The 23,292-nt window shown below is 37.3% G+C and overlaps 1 protein-coding gene across 3 annotated transcripts in view; it reads left to right on the forward strand.

Annotated features, from left to right (window-relative positions):
- Positions 1-7,911: 7,911 nt before the first annotated feature.
- LOC107588275 (stonin-2-like) overlaps positions 7,912-23,292 on the forward strand; it is a 26,939-nt gene continuing 11,558 nt past the window's right edge. The window contains exons 1-4 of one of the 3 annotated variants that reach the window (XM_016276310.1): positions 7,912-7,972; positions 13,103-13,262; positions 14,052-14,216; positions 17,659-17,841. In XM_016276310.1, coding sequence (XP_016131796.1) covers positions 13,187-13,262; positions 14,052-14,216; positions 17,659-17,841 — 424 coding nt within the window. In that variant the 5' untranslated portion in view covers positions 7,912-7,972; positions 13,103-13,186. Of the gene's footprint in view, positions 7,973-13,102; positions 13,263-14,051; positions 14,217-17,658; positions 17,842-20,181; positions 20,211-23,292 lie in introns of those variants that run through there. The other 2 variants (XM_016276311.1, XM_016276312.1) reach the window with 2 other exon arrangements.

The raw sequence follows: 23,292 nt of genomic DNA on the forward strand, positions 1-23,292 counted from the left end.
GCACAATTCATTATGCAAATAAATGTAAGAAAGAAAACCTATTGGAAATCATTGTTACAGTGACATCAGTGTTGGATGCTGAATGTTTTATCAACGTCTATAAGTCATCTGGAATTTTTTTAAATGTAATCTCAAAGTTCTTTAAAATGTTACGTTTGCAATAAATAAATAAATGAATTTAAAAAATAAATAATCCAAAGTCCTACTATGGAAGAATCCATTGCTTACACCAAGTCTGCCTTAACTTGTATGCAAGGCCTCAACAGGGTCACGCAACAACTGTAAGAGACGGAACAAATCACACAATGTGCTCTGGGCTTAAGAGATGAACTAGCTGAACTTGTGTGAATCATAAGGTAAAGAGAGAGAGAAAAAAGAGGGAGCAGGTAAGAATCTGACATTTTCCACAGAGGTTGTGCTGACGAAGCAGATGGAAATGCCAGCTTGAATGGTTCCCACTTTGCTTTCAACACCATGCTTTCCATGAAGTTTACACCTTTGGCCACTGAATTTGTGAGAGCTTCAAATAAGGTCTGATCTCTCTCTTCCCTTTCACTTTTACACACACACACACACACACATGAACGCACACTTTTCTCTGTTACAAATGAGCCTGCGGTAAAATTAATGTTCTGTAACCATCCCGCTAACTGCAGGTACCCCGTTTCTGCACCGATGGCAGCTACTGCCCTTGATCTTTCATTAGGAGTCCACCTAAAGAACCTCAGGGAAAGCTGGAGCCAGTGGAGCGAGGGAGAGGAGGAGAGAAAACCCTTCCATCAGCAGCCAAGTCTGTCCATCCAGCCTTTATCAGAGAAAGGACTTCAACTGCTTTGCAATTCTCCATGAACTTTCTGCTATTTCTCCAGCACTACAGCACAATGAAGCAATTCTAGCTTTTGTATTTTCAGTATAGTAATGTTGTGCACAAAGTATAGTTTAGTTATTTGTGTCTGTGAAGATTAGTGTGGTTATTTGAGTGCATGCACGTCATTTTGAGTTATTTGACCCAAGTTCAGTTTTAACTGTGAATTAAAAGGCAAATTAATTTAAAATGTACATTTTTATCATGGATGCATTAAATTGATCAAAAGGCTTTTACATTGGTACAAAAAATTTCAAATAAATGCTGTTCTTTTTAAATTTCTACTCAAAAGAATCCTGGGCAAAATATACTGTATATCACTGCTTCTACAAAAATATTGAGCAGCACAACTGTTTCCATCATTGATAATAATAAGAAATGTTTCTTGAGTATAAAATCTGCATATTAGAATGATTTCTGAAGGATCATGTGACACTGAAGACTGGAGTAATGATGGTGAAAATACAGCTTTGCCATCAAAGGAATAAATTATATTTTAAAATATATTATTTATACATCAGTTATTTTAAATTCTAATAATATTTCACAATATTACTGTTTTACTTTATTTTTGATCAAATAAATGCAGCCTTTGTGAGTATTTGAGACTTCTTTCAAAAACATAAAAAAAAAAATCCTACCAAAGTTTTGAACGTTGGTATATATTAATCAATAACATTTGAAATGTGTAACATTACGGAAGTAAAATTTGCGATGTGTATAACTTTTGGTCCAATAGTGGCAAATGGAATTGCAAACACTATTTTCAAACACCCACCCTCTCATCTACCTCACATTGTTTGGCCCAAAAAGGTGACCCTGTCCATATGCTTTAAGTTAAGCCTAAAGTTCACATTTTTCTGCTTAAAGGGATAGTTCACCCAAAAATGAAAATTACCCCATGATTTACGCACCTTCAAGCCATCCTAGGTGTATATGACTTTCTTCTTTCAGACGAATACAATCGGAGTTATATTAAAAAACATCCTGGCTCTTCCAGTGTTTATAATGGGAGTGGATGGTAGCCCAAAAGTTGAAGTGCAAAAACCAATCCATTATAAAAGAAGTCCACACAGCTCCGGGGGGTTAATAAAGGGCTTCTGAAGCGACGCGATGCGTTTGTGTAAAAAAAATATCCATATGTACAACTTTATATACCTTAATCTCTAGCTTCCGCTAACTGTCATTCACGCATTCACGGGAGACTGGCGTCCAGCGGATGACGTAGCACGTAGGCAAACGCAGTGACGAACGAGGAAGTGACGAACGTGGAAGCGCAGAGGAGAGAGCAAAACAAAACACAGGTCACGAATTAGTAGTACAAAAAGAGGATTTGTAAAGAAAAATGTCGGAGGATTTCAATATAAGCCAAGAGGACACTGGTTTTCCTTTGCTGTAAACAAAACTTGTTTCTTGCGAGACTAGCATATTCTCACCTGAGTTTATGCTACGCCTACGAGCTACGTCATCCGCTGGACTCCACTCTCTCGTGAATGCACGTATGACAGTTAGCGGAGCTAGAGATTAAGGTTTATAAAGTTGTAAATATGGATATTTTTCTTAAACAAATGCATCGCTTCGCTTCGGGAGGCCTTTATTAACCCCCCGGAGCCGTGTGGACTTCTTTTATAATGGATTGGTTACATTTTTTGGACTTCAAATTTTGGGCTACCATCCACTCCCATTATAAAGCTTGGAAGAGCCAGGATGTTTTTTTTTATATAACGCTGATTGTACTCATCTGAAAGAAGAAAGTCATATACATTTAGGATGGCTTGAGGGTAAGTAACTCATGTTTTTTTTTTTCATTTTTGGGTGAACTAACCCTTTAAGGCTGAAAAGCTGCTCATTTGACCATAAAGAAACTGCCTGAAATTACATCAGGTTTCAGATCCAAATCTGTCTTAACATTGAGTCGCCAATTCCTGTGTAGTTTGTTGTGTATATTGAGTAACTTGCTTTGACAGGAAATTAACCACATTGGTAGGGGCATTTTAAAATTTGAGGTGAAGTCAAAGGCGCATGGACCACTGGATAAGCATTTGGTGCTATCGATCATTTTCCACTCGGTGTAGCAATCAAACCCGCCTATTAGTCAGCTTTGTACGGCGCAGCCACCTGCAGACAGAAGAGACCCCATTGATTCACTATGAGTTCATTGAGAACTTATTTAGAGAATTAATGTGTCTTGGCGAAGGGCTGCAGCTGCTCTGATCGAGACTGCCATTATAAAATTAGGGCGTCCGATGGATTCATTTGGAACCAGATGAACAGCTACTCCTGCAATCTCATTGAACTGGACAGGTTTATTCCTCCCTGGAGAACTGATGTATTCATCAGATTTTAAAGGCCTGTGTGGACTGATGTGGATCAGAGACAAGTATGAGATTTATTAGATCAACATTTAAATTGAACTTCACAAGAAACTTGGCATAAAATCTCTCTGATATGTTCTGCCAGCTTGGGATTCGGTTATTGACTTTGTTTGCGGGAGACGTTGCAAGCAGATGTAAAAATGAAAGGAAGGCCGTGGTGCGTCCCTGATCCACACAAATTGGATGTAATGTCATATGAGATTTACAGCTTGGTGTCTCCTTTAATACTGAAACTGTATCAGTGCCTTGGCTACTCTATGATGTTCTCATAATTTCTCTATGACAAGAGAAAAGCAAGACTGAACTCAGTGTCTGTGTGCAAGAGAGAGAGAGAACAAGACAGAAGAAAAGAGTAATGCGCTGAAGCCCTGGGCATTTTAATTGTGATGAAAGTATGTTAACCAGAGGGGATAAATTACCAGCATGTGGAATGGATGGGAGACTAGGGAGCGTGTGAATGGTCCTCCCTCTCACCTTGACTCCTAATAAGACACACGTGCCAGGGAGCAGACAGACTATTCTGGGTGCCTCAACCAACTGCTATTAGCAACAAAAAATGAAGCACTTTATAAAGAAAGTGTTTTCGAACTCTTTAAAAAACCTTGGAAAGTCAGAAATCATATTTGATATATCTGCACATAATGCTATTATATTTCATATAAAAAATATAGTCAAAAACAGTACAACATTTAATATATTTGTTGTATTTAATCAATTATATATATATATATATATATATATATATATAGATATTTATATACTATTTCGTAATTTTGTTCAGGATTCTCTGATGAATAGGAAGTTTAAAAAGTATTTATTTGAAACAGTCTTTTGTAACATTATACATGTCTTTACTGTAAATTTAAATAAATTCAATGTGTCTTTGCTGAATAAAAGTATTAATTAATACTTACTGACACTAAACTTTAGAAGTTGTGCATATTTCAATCACTTTAATATATTATGCAAATAGTTATTTTATATTAATTTATTTATACATAACTTTATAGCTCATATATATATATATATATATAGGCCTATTATTTTATACTCATTTTCAATATTAATTATTAATTGTCCTGGTTTGCATCTATATTATTTCTCCTAATAAAAAGTTTAGAAAAAATGGAATAATGTTAAACACAAATAAAGCTAAGCTTATAAAAGAAAGCAACGCTGAGCATGGTTTTATTCGAGCTGTATACTTTTAAGACAAACTTCTTTGTTAATACATTTTACATGAGGGGTCTCAGATGTATGACTTCAGGAATGACGTGATGACTGTTCAGCGGGTGGACAGATGCCCGCCGACCCTGGCAACAGTGAGAAACGGCACAGGCGTCACTAGTAGTTATGCAACGTGCTGCTACCACACAGCCGGCCGAGGACTCTGAGAGCTCAGCAGGGTCTCTACCATTTCACGTACAGAGCGCCAGAAATCACTGCGCTGCCAGTGATCGAATTGAAAAAAATAAAAATATTCAGGGGGGATGGTGTGGTCAATTTCTTAAATACAAAATTTGTATTTAAGAATAAATACAAAATTTGTCTAATTTTAAAAAAGGTTTTATTTAATGAAAAAATAGCCTTATTAAATTAACTATTATTTATAAGCTTTTTCCCCCTTTTTGGGCCTGAAATGGAGGAATTTTGGTCAATATTGATAATTAAACAATATTTTGCTAAATGTGCTTTTGTGCTGAAACCTTGGCTGGTTTAGACCTGTCATGGATAAATAATGATGACAATAAAACCACCAGTAGGTGGCAGCAAGCCCCTGTTTTGATAAATGATTTACGATTCGTTCAAAACGGCTGATTCAATTAGAAACGAAACAAGCCTGCGTCCCAATGTGCATACTATCCATCCCAAATTCTATGTGATATTAGTCATTTTCAATACTATTTAGGCCAGACAGGCTGGATAGTATGCACTGCACATTGGGACGCAGGGAAAGTGTCCATCTGAATGGGCCGTTGAATCACTGGCACACTTGATTCGTTCAAAAACTGATTCATTCAAGGAACGAAACGCCGTGTTACTATGCACTGTTGTATAAAATGAATAGCACATTTGTGCTCGCGCATGTAGGCCTACTGATATTCAGAAAAGTACATTGCTTGTGCAATGAATAGAAAACATAAAAACTCACACATGGGTATTTTTTCTTTAATTGCTTAAATTATAAGGTTATTTTACCTGTATAGGTTTCATCGCGCAGTGAATGCTTTTGGACTCTCAAGACGTGTTTTTGTTTGGTTTTTGCAAGGTCGATGACTCATAATGTCAGCTCTCCTATATCTCTCAATCCCTCACAGTTACACATACAGCACACAATAACATGTCAGGGGAATGTCTTAAACTCTAATGAAGGAAAAAAAATCATACCTTTTCTGTTGTCTTCTTTTTAAAGAAATTCAAAAGTTGCGCTTGAACCATTTTGCGTGAAAAATGACGAAAAGCTGTGGCAAGTTCAAGCTCAAACCGGTGTGAACCGTTTTGCTACGGTTTCCGGTTTGAACGACATGTTTCCTGGAAACGGTGTGCAACGGGGTTTGAGATGTGTTTTCTCTTGTTTGGTGGGTGTGTCAAACATGTCAGCCCAATCAGCAGCAACATGTATGTAAACCACGTGGTATTAAAGAGACAGCTCGCACAATGTAATTAACATCCAAATAAATTCACAAGAGCATGTATATTGTTTGCACATGTTTATTTACATTAAAGGCAAAATAACTGAAATAATAAGGGCACAAGTATAGATCTGGAACTTCTTTAAGTCTGTCTAAATATCATTTAGTAATTGCAATGTCTTCTGGTCCATATCCTTTCCTTAGGAAGGTGTGCTAGACACTGATTAATGTAACATAAAAATACTATACATATTTATATATTTTGCTATTGTATTATGGAGTGACACTTTCATAAACTTTTCTATACTCCTCTGATTATATAATGGTAAATATTACAATATCATAGCACAACAACAGTGATCAGCAATAATGATAAGCCTAATACTCACAATAAAAATAATAAGGTCATATAGATCATAACACAGTCTCGGAGGTAAGAAGTGGATTATCCTTCACCTGAAATGTTTGTCTTTTCATCCTGAAATGCGAGGCAAATGTTGGATCACAATAATTAGGAACCACAGTTTCCACAAATCCCTTCATTTGATTGGGATGTTCTCCTTTATTCTGGAGGGCAAGGGCAATGACTGTACCATGGAGCGTATTTTGCAGTATTAAACACGTATTTATACTGATTTCATCAGGCTCCGAAAATTAGTTGCAACTCTTGCGTCATCAGAACAGGGCGTTCAACTTTTCCGTTTAAAAAACGTTTTGCACCGTTTTTGTCGGGGCTGAACGCAGCCCTGGTGTGCAGCTTGTTACAGAAACGAGTTCTGATTGGCCAATCACCATTATTCGTGAATTATCTTAAGTAGATAATTTTAACATTTAATTTGCATGATAAGCTTTACATAATACACATTATTAATACAAAGGGGATGGTGGTTTTACTGAGGGGATGCTTTTTTTTTTTTTAAACTTCCCCTCGATTTGAGCCCTGCCGGCTGCTAATGCTAAAAATAAAGCTTTCCTTTCACTGACGGATGTGGTGGTTTGAAAGTTGTTTTGTGTTTACTTTTTTACCTTCTTATTCTCTTGTCTCTCGTGGTTCCTGGGAAAAGGTCCCTGGCTTTTTCAAAGCATGACAGGTTGATGGTCTTACTTATGGATTGGAAACAAGAGTCAGGTAGCCGGTTTCATATGATAAGAGTCATTCCTTAGATACAAAACTAAAAGTCTGGCGCTTTGAAGATATGCTTCAGACCTGCTTGTTGCAATTTTATTTTTATTGAATGCTTTTCATATAAAATGGTTTACAAAAAGTCAATTTATAATCAATTCAGCAATATGAAGAAAAAAAAAAAAAAGCATTTGGCTCTGGCAGTTAATCTAAAGTTAAATCTAATGTCAGGCGTTATAAGAACTTTGGCGCCACCTGTAGGAGATATTTATGTTTTACATAAACTATGTCACTATAGTACCTCACTCACTTTATTCAGAAACATTTAAAAGTCATTCATGTATTTTTGAAATCATTTTTGTTTTTATTTATGATTCCTTCCAAGGAATCGCTGTTCAGTAATACTAAAAAGAGAAAAGCTGCCACACACAGACATGCCAAAACACAAAACCAAAACCAAAACCAAAACAAGAATTGACATCCAACAGATGGCGTAACGTGTGCAAGCAATGCGTTAATTAGACGTTAAATACATTAATGTATGTAAATCCATGACATGACTGTTCAGTCTTTTAAACAAAGAAAGCCCATGGGGTAGAACCAAAATGCCCCTTCTGTTCATGCAACATAGAGATTTTTTTTAAACAATAAAAAAATGTATATTACAATAATATAATATAATATAATATAATATAATATAATATAATATAATATAATATAATATAATATAATATAATATAATATAATAATACGCACTTTTTATTCCCTCGTATGATGCGTACTCCACCTGGTTTGCACCTGATTGGACATTTGAAGCAGCGCTGCTTTAACTATCCAATCATGTGACTATAAGGTGTGGCATCGAACAGCGCTTCTTCCACTGTCCAATCAGCTGCGAGTAAGGTGGGGCATTAGACCAGATTCACCGGGAGCGAGTGAGAGCTACAATCTGCTTAGACTCAACAACACGATATCGGTATGTAAATGTTATATACAACAATGCTATGCTATGCTACGCTAGGTTATATACAACAATGTCTACTTAATTTGCTTAAGAATCTTGAATTATTTTCACAGATATAAGATAAGTTACATTAGTTACCGTGAAACTACGTGTCTCTCAGTGTTGCAACAGGTTGTTGTAAGCGCGTGTGCTTTGTTTACATTGGTAGCAGGATATATGTAATACGTGGCAAAAAGTTATCAAATGTCAGAATACACAGATCGAATATGTTTTTATGCGAAGCTGATGTGATAAGGAGAACTTTCTAGTTGTTTTTGTTCCATTGTTACATGATGAAGCCTGTTTTACTCATTTAATAACACAACAGCAGATTATTGTTGAGTGATCAGCATAGATTAAGATGATAATGAAAGCAAACGATCATATCCGTATATACAGTTTTGATACATAAACCTTTATTATTCTGAAGTGCTTAGTGCTGGTGAAAATAATTTTAATTAGGCCTATAACTTTGTACTTACTTTGTTGTTCCACTCTCTGCAATCTGCTACATTTTAATAATGCATGATTGCTGTAACTTTTTGTTTGGATACATGTATGCTGCCATTTCTGCATATTCAGAATTTTTGAAGGGTTCACCAGTGATTTTAAAGAACCTGTAGTCACTTATTTTATTATAGAAACCACAGTTTTTAACAAAAATAGAGAAGTCGCTCAATATGGGACCTTCTTGAAATGAGCTGCTTTTAGCATCTTTTCATCATTTAATTCTGCATTTAATTCAGAATTAGAGTATTGTGATTTATTGTGTTAGTTTTCAAGCAATCTTCAGTTCAGTTGTAGTGGAAAAATGGAGCTTAAAATGTTGATGACTCATGCTGCACTGCATAGATTTGTGTCCAATCAAATACCATCATTTGAAATGTCAAACACCACTTGAAATGCCCCACCTCAGTTTCTGTAGGAAATGCATTAACAGAGTAAAGAAAATTGTGCTTGTCAAGCTAATTCACAGGTCTTTAATGAAAGCGTTGGCTGATACCAAAGTTGCCAGATTTTTTTTTGTAATCGCAATAACTAGTAACCATGGTACTTTGACAGAAACTGTGGTTACCATGGTAAATGTTTGTAAGAGGTCTTCAGTTCCTCAGGGAATGGTGAAACTGAAACTGCTGGAACTCTCCTTTTCCACTCACAGGGTGCTGGTGGCCAATCTGGCTCTGCACTGGTCCCTTAAACCTGCTGGGTTTGAACCAGGAAGTATTAACGCCAGTGGTCGGTGAGGCAGGACAATGTCCTCACCATATACATTTCAAAACAACAACAACATAATCTGGCAAGACGGATGCAAAACAAAACTAACGTACAAATCTCGATCTCTTCAATTATAATCAAGCTGTCTGGAACACTTGTTTTTGTCATGCTGTAAAACTACCATCTTTTTTTTAATCGTACTGCAGGTCTGACTGATTGCTATGAATTTTATTTATCATATCAAATTGATTTCTACATTAGACCCAGTGTTATTAAAATTTTATTGTGATACTTTTGTGTGTGTTTTTTAATTATTTTTAAATATATTTAGAATTAGCTGTTATTTTATTTTCAATTGATTTCTTTTTTCAATATTTCTTTTTAGCTTTAATTGATATTTGTTTTTGTTTTAGTAATTTTATAGTTAAACTTATTTTATTTCCGTTAGTTGCTGGGACAATTATTTTTAAGTCGAATGTTAATGTTGATGTTTTTACATCATTGTTTTAAATACATCATACATCATTATTTTACGTCATATTTTAATTAATGTAAATTAGTTTTAATTATTTTAGTTTTAGTTTCTGTAATTGTTTTTCAAATAAAAACTTAAACTTGCCTTGAAATAAAATGTTTGCGTTTAGCCTAACTAAAATTGCTAAAAATAAAACAAATATAAATTAAAGCTAAACAGAAATATTTGTTGAAAAGTTTTTAATCGTTTCAGCTTTATTTCAATTAACAAAATTATTTTTTAAATCATTTTAATTTTAGTGGTAGTTAATAATAACAGCACTGCATAGTCATGATAACCTGAAGAAATGCAAGATCATGGATGGAGATCATGCTTTGGATCATTGCTGTCCTGGCCCAATAGGAGGCTGAACCCTAGCCCTGTTGGCTCCTCATGATGAGATGCACCTGATGCTTGTTGTGTTCTGCACTACTGTCACACATCCCCTGGTGTGTAGACCGCGACCACCATGTATTTTTGAGGTCTAGCTGTGACTTGACATAGCAGAACTACCACATAGATAATAACAGTTTATTTCTGCATTTCTGGACACTGTTTTCCTGTTTGATGCATTTGTTTTTACTCCTAACTAATTATTATAATTTTTTTTTTTGGTAAAGCGTTAAAACTTGGACTGTGTGAGGCAAACTCACTGTGACTGTGAGCACTGACAGCAGGAAATTATGCAGGGTCTAAAGCACAGTCCGAATGATGATGTTATGCATCATGAGCTTTGGGATGGTCGTGCGAGAGAGAGATTTGACACAGTAAAAGAGGTCCATAGACCAGTTCTGCCAAACGTCCCAATATTGTGCACATATCTTGTGGACGCCTGCATGCACCACTGACATAACTGACAGACTGCCAGAGCCCAAGCTTGTTGGAGTCTGAGAAGTGGATCGGAGTTTTGTAAGATTTTGGAGCTGCAAACATCAGTGTTGTTGCTTTGACATTCTGGCTACACACTCTAAAGGCTCCAGACAGAGTGCAACTAAAATGGCCAGAATGAAAATATTTCAGATTTTTAAAAAATTATGTAGTCAGATAGAGCAACTTTATTTGCATGTGTGTGTTTGTAAGATTTGAATCAGTCAAACAGGTTCACAAATCTCACAGACTTAAACTCATCAGTGAGTACATTGAAATGATTACTGAGTAAGTGACTGAGTTTTTATCTATTTTTCATATCTGACTTAATATAAACCCTATGAATTCATAATTAGAGTTTTGTGTTTTTATTGTGAGTTTTCAGGCCATTTTATATGTTTAGGTTTAGTGGGAAAATGGTGCTAACTTTTTTTTTTGGACTTTGTTTCATTTCGGACCTATGTAATTAGGACCTGTGAAATTGGTTTTATTTTTGTAATTTCATTACATGACGCAAATATTCAAAGAGTAACTAACTTTTATATAATCACATGACAGGCTAAAAAATGGCTGAGGATATAGTAGTGCTAATAGCATCCAAACCATTGAGTTTTTCAGTAAACAGTGGGTGTTGTGAGATGTTGAATGAATTTGCTAGTTGGAGGGAGGTGCTTGCTTTGTTTGGTGTGAAATAGGGGGCTGAGGAAGGGTAGCGTGCAGCCGGATTGTGAATGCAAAGGAGAGATTTACCAAAACAAAAACATATTACGGAATTGGCCCCAATTTACCAGATCGTTCAGCACATCCAAGTGTGTTTCCTGCATGGTCTTGATTTAGGAGAGAAAATAGGCCCTCTCTGATGTGAAAAAATTCTGATCACAATGGTCTCTCAGCTTTTCCTCTTTGGTGACCAGAAGGGCATTTGTTACTTTTCGATGGTGCACATTTTATATGTTTAGGTTTAGTGGGAAAATGGTGCTAACTTTTTTTTTTGGACTTTGTTTCATTTCGGACCTATGTAATTAGGACCTGTGAAATTGGTTTTATTTTTGTAATTTCATTACATGACGCAAATATTCAAAGAGTAACTAACTTTTATATAATCACATGACAGGCTAAAAAATGGCTGAGGATATAGTAGTGCTAATAGCATCCAAACCATTGAGTTTTTCAGTAAACAGTGGGTGTTGTGAGATGTTGAATGAATTTGCTAGTTGGAGGGAGGTGCTTGCTTTGTTTGGTGTGAAATAGGGGGCTGAGGAAGGGTAGCGTGCAGCCGGATTGTGAATGCAAAGGAGAGATTTACCAAAACAAAAACATATTACGGAATTGGCCCCAATTTACCAGATCGTTCAGCACATCCAAGTGTGTTTCCTGCATGGTCTTGATTTAGGAGAGAAAATAGGCCCTCTCTGATGTGAAAAAATTCTGATCACAATGGATCAGAATTTAGTCAGCTTTTGATCAGAACTACAGTCAGCTTTTCCTCTTTGGTGACCAGAAGGGCATTTGTTACTTTTCGATGGTGCATTTGTCACCTGGTTCCTCGTGAACACTTAATAAGACATTAGAGTGCAGCGATCCTTGACACTTGAAGCTTTGATTTAATTTAAAATGCACTACTTTTATGTCTCCTCTTTGAATGATGTTTGATCTGAGTAGCCAGAGGGGCTGTAGTAGCTATTTGTGTTATAAATGCTTTTCACTTGTCAGACATTTATCAGTAGTCCTTCCTGTGGCTTTGCACTGCCTCCATCCTGTTTTAAAAGTGTTTGTTTTCTTTTTGGCAGTCAAAAACACTTACACAAGCCTTCTGTGTTTACTGCTGTCACTACTTGCTATGGAGAAATGTATTTTGCCTAGACAAAACATGTCATCCCTGAGTTTCCCAATTCCCATTCTCTGCCTCTTATTTTATTCCTGTACCAATGGTTGTGGTATCAAAGCCTCAAATTTGTAATCTATTTGTATTCTCAACAAATATAAGTAGAACATAACTCATCCTGTAAAGCCAGAGGAGAACTGACTGATTGAGTCTGGCTTCTCCCAAGTTTTTTTTCATGCTATGAAAGTCAATGGCTACTGTCAACTGTTTGGTTATGCTTTAAACTACTGAATTCTGAAACAGAATTTTGTGACATTCACAACTGCACCAAATCAGCATATTAAAATGATTACTGAAGGATCTTGTGACACTGAAGACTAAAAATTGGCTGCTAAAAAATTCAGCCTTGGAATAAACTATATTTAAAAATATATTCAAACAGAAAACAGGCATTTAAAATTGTAGTAATATTTCAGTATATTACAGGTTTATGATCAGTTTATGATATTTCAAAAACATGTACTCATTTTACTTCTTGTTTTAACAATTGTAATCTTTTTGGCAACATTAACTGTTTTGTAAAAGGTTCCTTAATGCCTTTTTAAATGAAAATGTATTTTGTGGCAGATACCTATCAGAATATGAAATCCTAATGAATAGCTGATGGTTCTCTGTTCTTAAGCCTTCCTAGGTTGGCATGGAGTCCAAGACTTGGGGAGAGTGAGGCGACGTTACAAGGTACAAGACACAGGACAGGACAACTCCCATGGCTGCTACAGCCAGTAGCAGGACTGAACCCAGACCAGGCTGGGTCGCTTTTTCAGATGAGGGTTCACAGGCAGGTCAGTACAAACATAGTCTTTACTTAAGAGTAACAAGATGTTTTATGGGGTAAATTCCCATGGAACAAACATAACTATTGAAATGTGAACCCTGAATCCTCTGCTGATGAAAGTCTGCGAAACAAATAAATGTAAATGGAGGTTTCTATTTGACCAGTCAGTGATAGACCTTAGTTAGGGCAGACACCATACTGAATTTTACGCAAATGAAGGCTGTGTGGGATAGACTACAGTCTTTACAAAGTTACTAGACTAGGTAGTGGATTTCAAAACTCACAACTTTTTCAAGTTTTTATAGAGAAACTACATAAAGTTTCTTTGGGAAGATGTTTTTTCAGCTAAACAATTGGTATGTTGTTAAACTATAGTACAAATCCACCAAACAAACTGTACTTCTATCCTTCACAGCCTTGTTTTCATTCTTGTCAAAAATGAAATACCCTGGTTAAAGTCTGTCAGTTTTAGACAGTTGGGAAGCCATGTCCGATGTTGGATAGGAGGATTGTTGAATTATGCTTTAGATGGCAAAGAAAAAGTTCAAGAAGTTCTTGTGTGTAACTGAAAATAGTTTCAGGACTTGCTGAGTGGATATCAGTTTGTTTTACTCTGTCTGAGTTTGCATTCAGATCTTTCTGTGAGATTCCTGCGTCCTGAGGTCATTGCTCCATAGTGATTACTTCGGGAACGGTCCACAGTTCTTGCACCCTACTAGATTTAACATTTAACTGTGACCTTTTTACTGAGAAGAGGCTGTATTTCTCCAACTGTGTTTCTTCTTCTGACCCAAAGATGAGGACCACCTCCAGCCTTCTTTAGACCAGCCTGTGCTGGACTCCTCTAATTGGGCAGAAGTACCATTTGTGTCTGGTCAGAAGGCAGAGCAGCCGAATTCCTGGGTTCAGTTTGATGACAAAGCATGGCCACCCTCTCCTCCTCCCTCATCACAGGTAGAAGGTATGAGAACTGCTTAAATATATGTATTTTTTATTATCATTATTGCATGGAAGGAGAAATCTAACCATGAGATTTGCATAATGTGCTTCCAAAGTCATGTTCAGGGTTCAGTACAGTACAATACAATTCATCATCCCTCAGTTAATTAAAAAAAAAAACACTGGCAATACAAGACAACAGAGAAATGCAATGCACACAGTTTCAAAAGGGGTCATATCATAAGGAATCAAATAACATTTTCTGAGAAAAGAGTTTGGTTTAAGATGAAGTATTCAAGTTTAAAACCTCCAACAAATCTTTCTGCTTTTATACCCTCAAGTGCATTTATTATAGTTGCATACTTTCATAATGATACTCAAAATAAACTTAAAGTAATGGGTGACAGATGCTTCCTCAACAAATGAGTAAATATTCATGTGACTTATGATATTGACAATTCCCCTGGTGCAACCTGGGATTATGCCTTGCTTGAGGGCACAATGGCAACCTTCCGGTGCCAGCCTTGAGCTTCTAACCATTACACCACACCCATTTCAACAAGAATGTCCCAATGTTTCCAGTTTTCCAGAGAAACATTATTTGACTGATTTCTACAACGAGTTGACTCAGTTGGGTTGGCCTGAAAAAGGACTGTGTCACTTCCTCTAGGCTTGATGCTTGGTCTAGGCTGTCTCTGTGTTTATCTCTGTCTGTCTCTTTTTTGCACACATTGACTCACCCACCCCCACTCTTGTCGAAACCCAGCAGCTTTGCCAGCAACTCTTTCCCAGGAAATCTCCTAGAGGACGAGTGCAGCAACACGCAAATGGCCAAACACTTCAAACCCTAATTGAAGCCATAAGCAGAGTTTTCATCTCAGCTGTTGTTGCTCTTGCATGAAATCTGCCTTAGGATGAAGTCAAGGGTGCAGCCGGTCTATCATTCCTTCGTAATGTGTTCACTAAGAGATCAAGCCTGGGTTTGTTAAAGAACTACTTATTTAGTCCAATTACAGGGACTGTCCAAAATATGATTTCAGGTTTGATGCTTTAATTTCCATGTGTGGTCTAGAGGAAGCTTTAGCAGCCAGAAGGCCAGTGTCAGATGTAGAGTTTATCCAACCGCAACATCTTAAATTATTTATATTCAAAGGCATCCAGATTCATTTCATTTTACATCACTGAATGCTATTTTTTTAACGGGGAAATAAAACAACATAAAGATGAGAAGTGAAAGCAGTGTTTCTTTAATGCTAATGCAGCAGAAACTTCATGTTGCCATTGTTATATTAAATAAGTATATTGTGAACATAATGTGTTTTATTGTTTTGTTTTAATTGACTAAAAATTACTAAAACATACATCAGAGCACATATGGATCCATCTGAAGTTGTTTGTGGTGATATCAGGGGTTTGGGAAGCCTCGGGAAAAGGAGTGTTAGGTGGAATAATCCCACATGCACAATTGTTTTCTTTTCTCATAGACTGAGAATATTATTCAAATCTTTAAAACTATTCACTTGAATCATTGAGATTTCACTTATTACAGGCAAGACAGCTATATGAAAATACTGAGATTTTGAGTAGTTGGCATTAGTTCAAATTCAGTTAATAAATTTGAGGGAAGTCTTTTAATTGTAATTATCTTAATTTGCATTCTCATTCATGGGTGCCATTGAGAACCAGAATTAACATATAAAAAAGGGGATTTTTAAAAAAGCATTTTGTGCACATTAGTGACAAACAGGTCATTGTTTCACTCACTGCATCTTATGTGTTTCACTTTTTGTCTGTGTGAAACTGCATTAGTTGTGAAGGCATTATAAGTTATAAGTAAAATCAAAAAATCTTTAGACATCTTTCCAATTTAAGTTTAATGGTACATTTTAAAAGGTATCGTTCCATGTATGTTGCCATTCCTAATAAAGTTACCAACCAAGGTTTTTTTTTTTTTTGTGATAAGTGATAATTTGTAATCCTGCTTGTGCATTATTCCTCTTAGAGTTAGTTGACTGTACTTTTATTTTCAACCTGATGATGCAGTAGTGTCTTGCTTAGACTTATCATCATCATCATCACCATCGTCGCGTCAGCATCTTTTTGTCTTTATGTAATACTCAGATGATCTAAATTCATTGCATCAAGCCACTTCTCTATTGGTTTTTTTATACCTTGTGTAAAGACTTACACAATTGATCTGTTGTGCTGAATACCCCCAAATGTTTATGTTTTACTTGTAACATTTTCAAGTCCTTCTTTATGGTGAACTTTATTTATTAAGTAGGTCATAAAGTTTTAAATAACTACTTTTGTGAACTTTTTTAATTGAGCTCCAGAAAAAAGAAAAACTGTGCGGTTGGAATTGTTACATCCTGTGTTTGGAATGTTTTTGAATCCCAATTGTTTAATTAGGCTTCAGCAGTGTATTTAAAGAACTGGAAGTATGTCATCTGATTTCACATATTTACTCCAACCTGAATCGAAACCATCATCTGTGTAGTACTGCTGTATTCTCTCTATCATTGTTTCAAAGCGTTCTTCTACACAGTAATTCATAACATAAGTAATATGTCCTCTGATAGCAATTACAGCAGTGCTAATTAAAATCATTGAGTAGATTGATTCGATTGTTTGACGAGGCTGATACACATCAGTATGCTGTGTTATCTCGCCTCACCCTTGATGTTTAATCCTTTTACTAAAGCACTTTTCCCCACTGTGAATATTTAATAGTCTCGTTCCTAATTCAATGATAACACCTGTTCATTAGCGACACACATTTACCGTATCCACACACGCATACCGAGTTGTGCGCCATTCTGAATAAAAAATGACAGTGCCTTTAGTTTCAAATTCAGTTCCAGTAATAAATAGGAGTAAATAAGAGGAAGTTATAAATAGGAGCCAGACTAGTAATTTGAACTTCAGTAGTTCAGTACCAGGAAAATTATTTCAGGAAATTAAAATGGAATAAAACCCAAAGAAATACATGGTGATAATTATCGGCACTACCATTCAAATGTTTGGGGGCAGTAATATTTTATTATTTTATTTTTAAAGATATAAATACATATGAATTAATACATATAATAAGAAATTAAGTTATTCAGCAAAGATGCATTAAATTGACCAAAAGTGACAGAAAAGACTTCCTTAATTACACTTAGACTTAATTAAAAAGCTAATAAGAAATATTTTTGGAGCACAAAATCAGCATATCACAATGATTTCTGAAGGATCGTGTGACACTGAAGACTGGAGTTATAATGCTGAAAATTCAGCTTTCACATCACAGGAATAAATTACATATTAAAATATATTAAATTTGAACAGCTGCTTACATATGAACCTGCGTGAAAAATGTGCATAAACACATTTTTTTTGGGGGGGGGGGGCAAACTTTTCCTTTTTAAATGCAGAATTTTGCCTGTTTGTGAAGATGGCAGTCATTTGTTTTATTGCAGGTCCCAGGCACAGCATTTGCTCTTTGGCCAGTTTCTGGAGTGCCGTTCCCCCATCAGAGAGCAGCTGGACCACCCAATCAGAGGAGCAGAGCTCCGTGAGCATGGGGGCGTCTTCCTGTGACCTGCCCTCTCTTAACACTGAAGAGCCACCCAGTCAAACACCCTCCTGTCCCCACTCTCCTAGTGAGTACCACACGCACAGAGTCATACCTACTAGTTAATAAATGGGTAACTCTCCTCAGTCGAACATCTGTAAGTGGCGGTTTTATATCCACCCAAGCAGTAATTAAAGTCTGTCCCTTCGTGAGAAGATTGAAGGAAGTGAGAATCACACAGGAAATGCTTCACACGCTGAATTATCCATCAATAAATCCCTTCCGTTGCTCAGCACAGCCTCCAGGGTTCAGGAGCGCAGGCGGAATGAAAAGACGGCAGGTTTAGGAGTAAATGATGGAGGAATCGGGACAAATAAATTCACACGGTCTGTGACAGCTGCTCCTCAGACGCTTCTTTCGTGTGAGTGATGGTGGCTCTGAAGGAACACTGTGCTGATTTGAGGCAGGACACTTTCTCTCTCGCAAGTAATTTGTGGTGGAGCGGTTAGCGCTCCTACGCGATCCATCTCGGGCCTCTAGCAATAGCTCACTCAGACCAGGGTTTCTATGGAGACAGGAGAGGGTGAGGTGCTTAAGACGGTTTTATTTATTAAAATACAGCATGCTTAATTTCTCAGTGTGGGAAGCCACTGCAACAGAATTTTCACTTGAGGCAGGAGTGAAAAGAAGTGCATGATATTGAGTGTTAGTTAAAGGGTTAGTTCACCCAAAAAAGAAAATTAGCCCACAAATTACTCGCCCTCAAGTCATCCTAGGTGTATATGACTTTCTTCTTTCAGACGAATCCAGTCTGAGTTATATTAAAAATGGTCTTTGATCTTTCAAGCTGTTTAATGCCGCTCAGTGGGTGTTGCATGCATCAGTCCAAAAGGAATTCAATAAAAAGCGCCCATCCATAAAAAAGTGTCTCACACGGCTCCGGGGGGTGAACAAAGGCCTCTTGTAGCGAATCTATGCGTTTTTTTGTAAGAAAAATATCCATATTCAAAACGTCATAATCACTTTAATGTAGCTTGCGCCAACAGTCCTGCAGTTCTGGGCTGATGAGGTATGAGGTCAGCATTGTGCATGCGCCGGTGAGTCTCGTGAAAACCAACGTTTGTTTACAGGATCAAAGGAAGCAAAGTTTCCTTACTTTAGCAAAGGAAAACCAGTCTCCTCTTGGCTTATATCGAAACCCTCCGACTAATTCTTGACCTTTGTTTTGTTTTGATCTCTCTGCTGCGTTTCTGCGTGCTTCACTTCTGAGCGGCGCATGCGCAAAGCCGACCTCCATCCGTCATCTGCCCGGAGCTGCTTCCGTGTACAACTGTTGGCGCAAGCTACATTAAAGTGATTATTACTTTTTGAATATGGATATTTTTCTTACAAAAACGCATCGATTCGCTACAGGAGGCCTTTGTTCACCCCCCTGAGCTGTGTGAGACACTTTTATTTTTTTATTTTTTTATGGATGGGTGCTTTTTATTTAACTTCTTTTGGACTGATGCATGCAACACCCGCTGAGTGGCATTAAACCGCTTGAAAGATCAAAGACAATTTTTAATATAACTCTGACTGAATTTGTCTGAAAGAAGAAAGTCATATACACCTAGGATGACTCGAGTGTGAGTAATTTGTGGGCTAATTTTAATTTTTGGGGTGAACTAACCCTTTAAAGCAAATGTTACACTAAATAGTCACTTTATTGTTTGTATTTCTCTATAAAACTGACAGAATTTGAAAGTTGAGACTTTGTTTTATAATAAAAGTACCAAAAGCACAAAGCTTGTTGCAATTATTGGGTGGTTGGCGCTCTACAAATAATAAATGCATTTGAAGATGTGAAATATTATTTCCAAGCATACTGTCCCTGCGAGTATGACACATGGTATAATTTCAGCTAATAATCCCACATATATCAGTTGCAAGGCCACCAGAATTGATTTTATTCTCAAAATATTTTTACTTTATTCTCGTATTGCTACGACTTTATTCTTGTAATTTTGACTTTATTCTCAAAACATTATGACTTAAATCTCATTAAAAAAAATTCACAATAGTATACACTACCATTCAAAGTTTGTGGTCACTTTGGATAGTAGCTTAAGAGAATTAATAATTTGTAATTTTTTTTGAGAAAGAGTAGAAAAAATTGCTAGATGCTAGAGTGTTAAAGTTTGTTGCCAGGGTATTGCTATGTGGTTGCTAAGCTGTTCTTTGTGGTTACTTTCTGGTTATTTACTCAAAAAATTATATTCTCAGGTCTCTGTTCTTTTGATATGGCTTGGGTTGTTCCTTCAGTTCAAGTCTGGGATTTTTTTTCATCCGTTGCATTGGCCTCTAGGTGAAAATTAAAAGTCAGATGATATTAAAATGTAATAGTACCCCTCTCCTCATCAAACCTGAAGATTTGAGATATCATTCATGCCTGTAGTACAAAAGGTCTAGTTATATGTGAATGTTTAATATTTAGGGGTATGTATGAGCAATAGCAATTGTTACGAATAAGTCTTTGTAGAAGCATTTGTTTTTTGGGGGGATTTTCCCTACTGCCTGTCTGTGGGAGACACCATTAGACGTCAAATTGTTTGAAAATGTGCTTACTCTACCCACTTTCGCCCTACCCGCTGGCCTTTGCTCCTGCTCTCACTGTGTTGATGTGCACGCTGCTAAAACCTGGCAGCAGGGTGTCGTTCTGTTTGTTTTCCTTTCAACATGTGACCCTTGGGTGTTGTTCCATGATTGTTTATTTACAGCTGAACTGAGTGTAAATGTGTGTGTAATTGCTGATTATTTGTGTACATAGTTCTTCTCTGCTGTAATTTCTTTGAGTTGCATTCACTGTTTATACACATTGCACATGGCTTGTCTACTTTAAGCACTGCTTGTCAGATGTTGTCTTTAGAAGGATTCTTTATGTGATTTACAGCTTATATTCATGAATGATACATTATAGTTATGAATGTGCCATTGTAAGCCGAGACTATTGGTTACGAGTGAATATGAGTGTTTATGCAGCTGTATGGTGCAAGCCAGGTCTTTACGAAAGCTTTGTGCTGGGCTAATTTACAGGCACAGATGGCTGATGATGTTTTTTATCAGGACGTGCAGTGCATTTGATATACAATGCACATTTTCATTTTCTTCTCATTACATTTCCGGTGGTGCATAAGAATGCTGTTGTCCATAGAGATGCAATGGGTGTGTGTGTGTGCGCGGTCAGGAGAGGAAGAGAAAGCGTGTGAGAATGTGGTTTTGTCATATCCAGTGGAGTCCACACAGAAGGGCATTGTCGTCTAATCTATACAGAGAACAGCAGAAGTTACTGTAATCTCAGATCAGCAGAGGTTATAGAGTAGAGCAACAGCTTGTTTAAGAGCACATCCTGCTGGGAATCTCGCACTCTTCCTCACCTTCTGTGAACTTTGACCCCTGCAAATGTCCTTGTGAAAAAACCCACCTCCGGTGACACCTGCAGCTATTCACATTATGGGAAAGCTCTGCCTGTCAGAGATGTCTCTTGTGTTTTCTCACCAACATGGTGTGGTGAGTTTGGAAAGCAGCATTTCTCTTGCTTAAATAGTTATAATTAAAATAATTAAATAAATAATAGTATAGTAAATAATTTACATATAGATGTCTTAAAGCTAACATTAAAAAATGAATTGTGTGTATTTTCTAAATTTAGAATACATTCAGAGTCTTGTGAATGATACATTGATGCACATTATTCCAATAAAATAATGAAACTATATATATAAGGGCACCTCAGTCGTGGTATTGAAGGTGGGAGAGAGTGCTGCACATTCACTCCCCCCACCTACAATCCCTGCCGGTATGAGACTTGAACCCACAACCTTGGGTTACGAGTCCGACTCTCTAACCATTAGGCCACGACTTCCCACAAAGTGGTAGGCTACTATTAGATGGATAGCCTAAATGACCTAATTCAGATGGGCTACCTGTTTTTTTAATTTTTTTAAATGGTATATCAAAAAGTGTATATTTTTAAAATTTGATTGTTGGTACATTTTACCAGTTTTTACCATACTTTCAAAACAAAAATTAAAATAGGAAAAATATGCAATATGAAAATAATTGAAGACAAAATGTGTTTTACTGAGAAAAAATAAGATTTGGTTTTTTAAAAAGCCTTTACATCTGGAAAAAGGGGGGTCGTCTTATAATAAGGGTTGTCTTATATTCGGGCCAATACGGTAATACAGATAAAACTTTTCAGGTTCATTCTCTGTGAATTTTTTTTTTCCATATTTCTGATACTACCAATTTTTTGTTGAATATCCCTTTTTCACTCAGAAATAGATTACATTAGGGAAGTGAAATGGGTTGTGAACATCGTTTCATGTTAATTCTAAGGTTTAGAGCGATGGTGAAAAATTATGATTCAAAAGTAATATTACAGTAAGAGTGCCAATCTAAAATCAATAAATGCATTCGATGTGAACATTAATGCAAGTGAATGGGTGCATAGTAAGGCTAATTCTGAAGTAATCCCCAGTTAATGCTCTGGTTTTGTTTAGAAGGACTAATCTGAAACCAACAAAATGAAGGTCAGTAGCTTAGTGCTAGAAAGGATTGAGAGATTTCGAGGCAGATCAAGACATCAGTGCAAACAGTACCGCCGCTCCCTATACACAAGTACGCAGTTTGCGTATGGCATCAACTCCCAGGGGGCACCATCCCAGATGCTCAACAAAAAAAAACTTTCGTTCTATATTAATATTAACATATACATATACATACATACATAAATAAATATATATACTATTGTAACAATGTTCGTAGTCACGGGAAGGAGGAGGCAGGAACCGGCGAACATTTAAAGAAAACTTTAATAAAATAAACAAACACAAAATGAAAGTAAAGCGGCAGCCCCTCGCGGACGACTGCCGCACACAAAACACAAAATAAAGTCCAGGCCTGGTCCTCTCTCCTCTTTCACTGTCGTCACTTCTCCTCTTATCCTTCCGGAGCTCCTCCGTGGGACTCGAGACCGGTGAGTGGTGCAGGTGTCGCTCATTATCAATTACTCCACCGGCCTCGCTCCGTTCCCACAGCTTTCGGCCCCGCCCCCACTCGTCACATACCCCCATCGCCCCTCGCAGGCCGGGGGGTACTCCCGAGACTGCGCTCTACTCCCCCCTCCCCCTTCCGGGGGAGCCGATCATGGCTGCCGCGGCGTACCTGGGGGTAAGGACAGACAGACGAGGTGAGAGAAAAGGAGACGGAAGGATGAGGAGAGACAGATACGAGAGAGGGGAGAGAGGAAAAAAAAACAAAATTATCGGTCCGGTTCCCGGACACACTGCCGCTTGGTCCTCAACAGGCTGAGAGGCTCTCACTCGCGGTGTCATGTGATGGTACTGGACATCGTTGGTGGATGGCCCACTACTCCTTCCCACTCCTGGCGGATGGCGATGGCTCCTCCTATTGAGGGCAGCCAGCAGCGAGTCCCCCGTTCCCTGCTCCTCCCCAATCATGGCGGATGGCAGCAGGCTCCGGCCTCCTGGCGAAC

Source organism: Sinocyclocheilus grahami, unplaced genomic scaffold (assembly GCF_001515645.1).
Source record: "Sinocyclocheilus grahami isolate Dianchi unplaced genomic scaffold, SAMN03320097.WGS_v1.1 scaffold101.1, whole genome shotgun sequence".
NCBI lineage: Eukaryota > Metazoa > Chordata > Actinopteri > Cypriniformes > Cyprinidae > Sinocyclocheilus > Sinocyclocheilus grahami.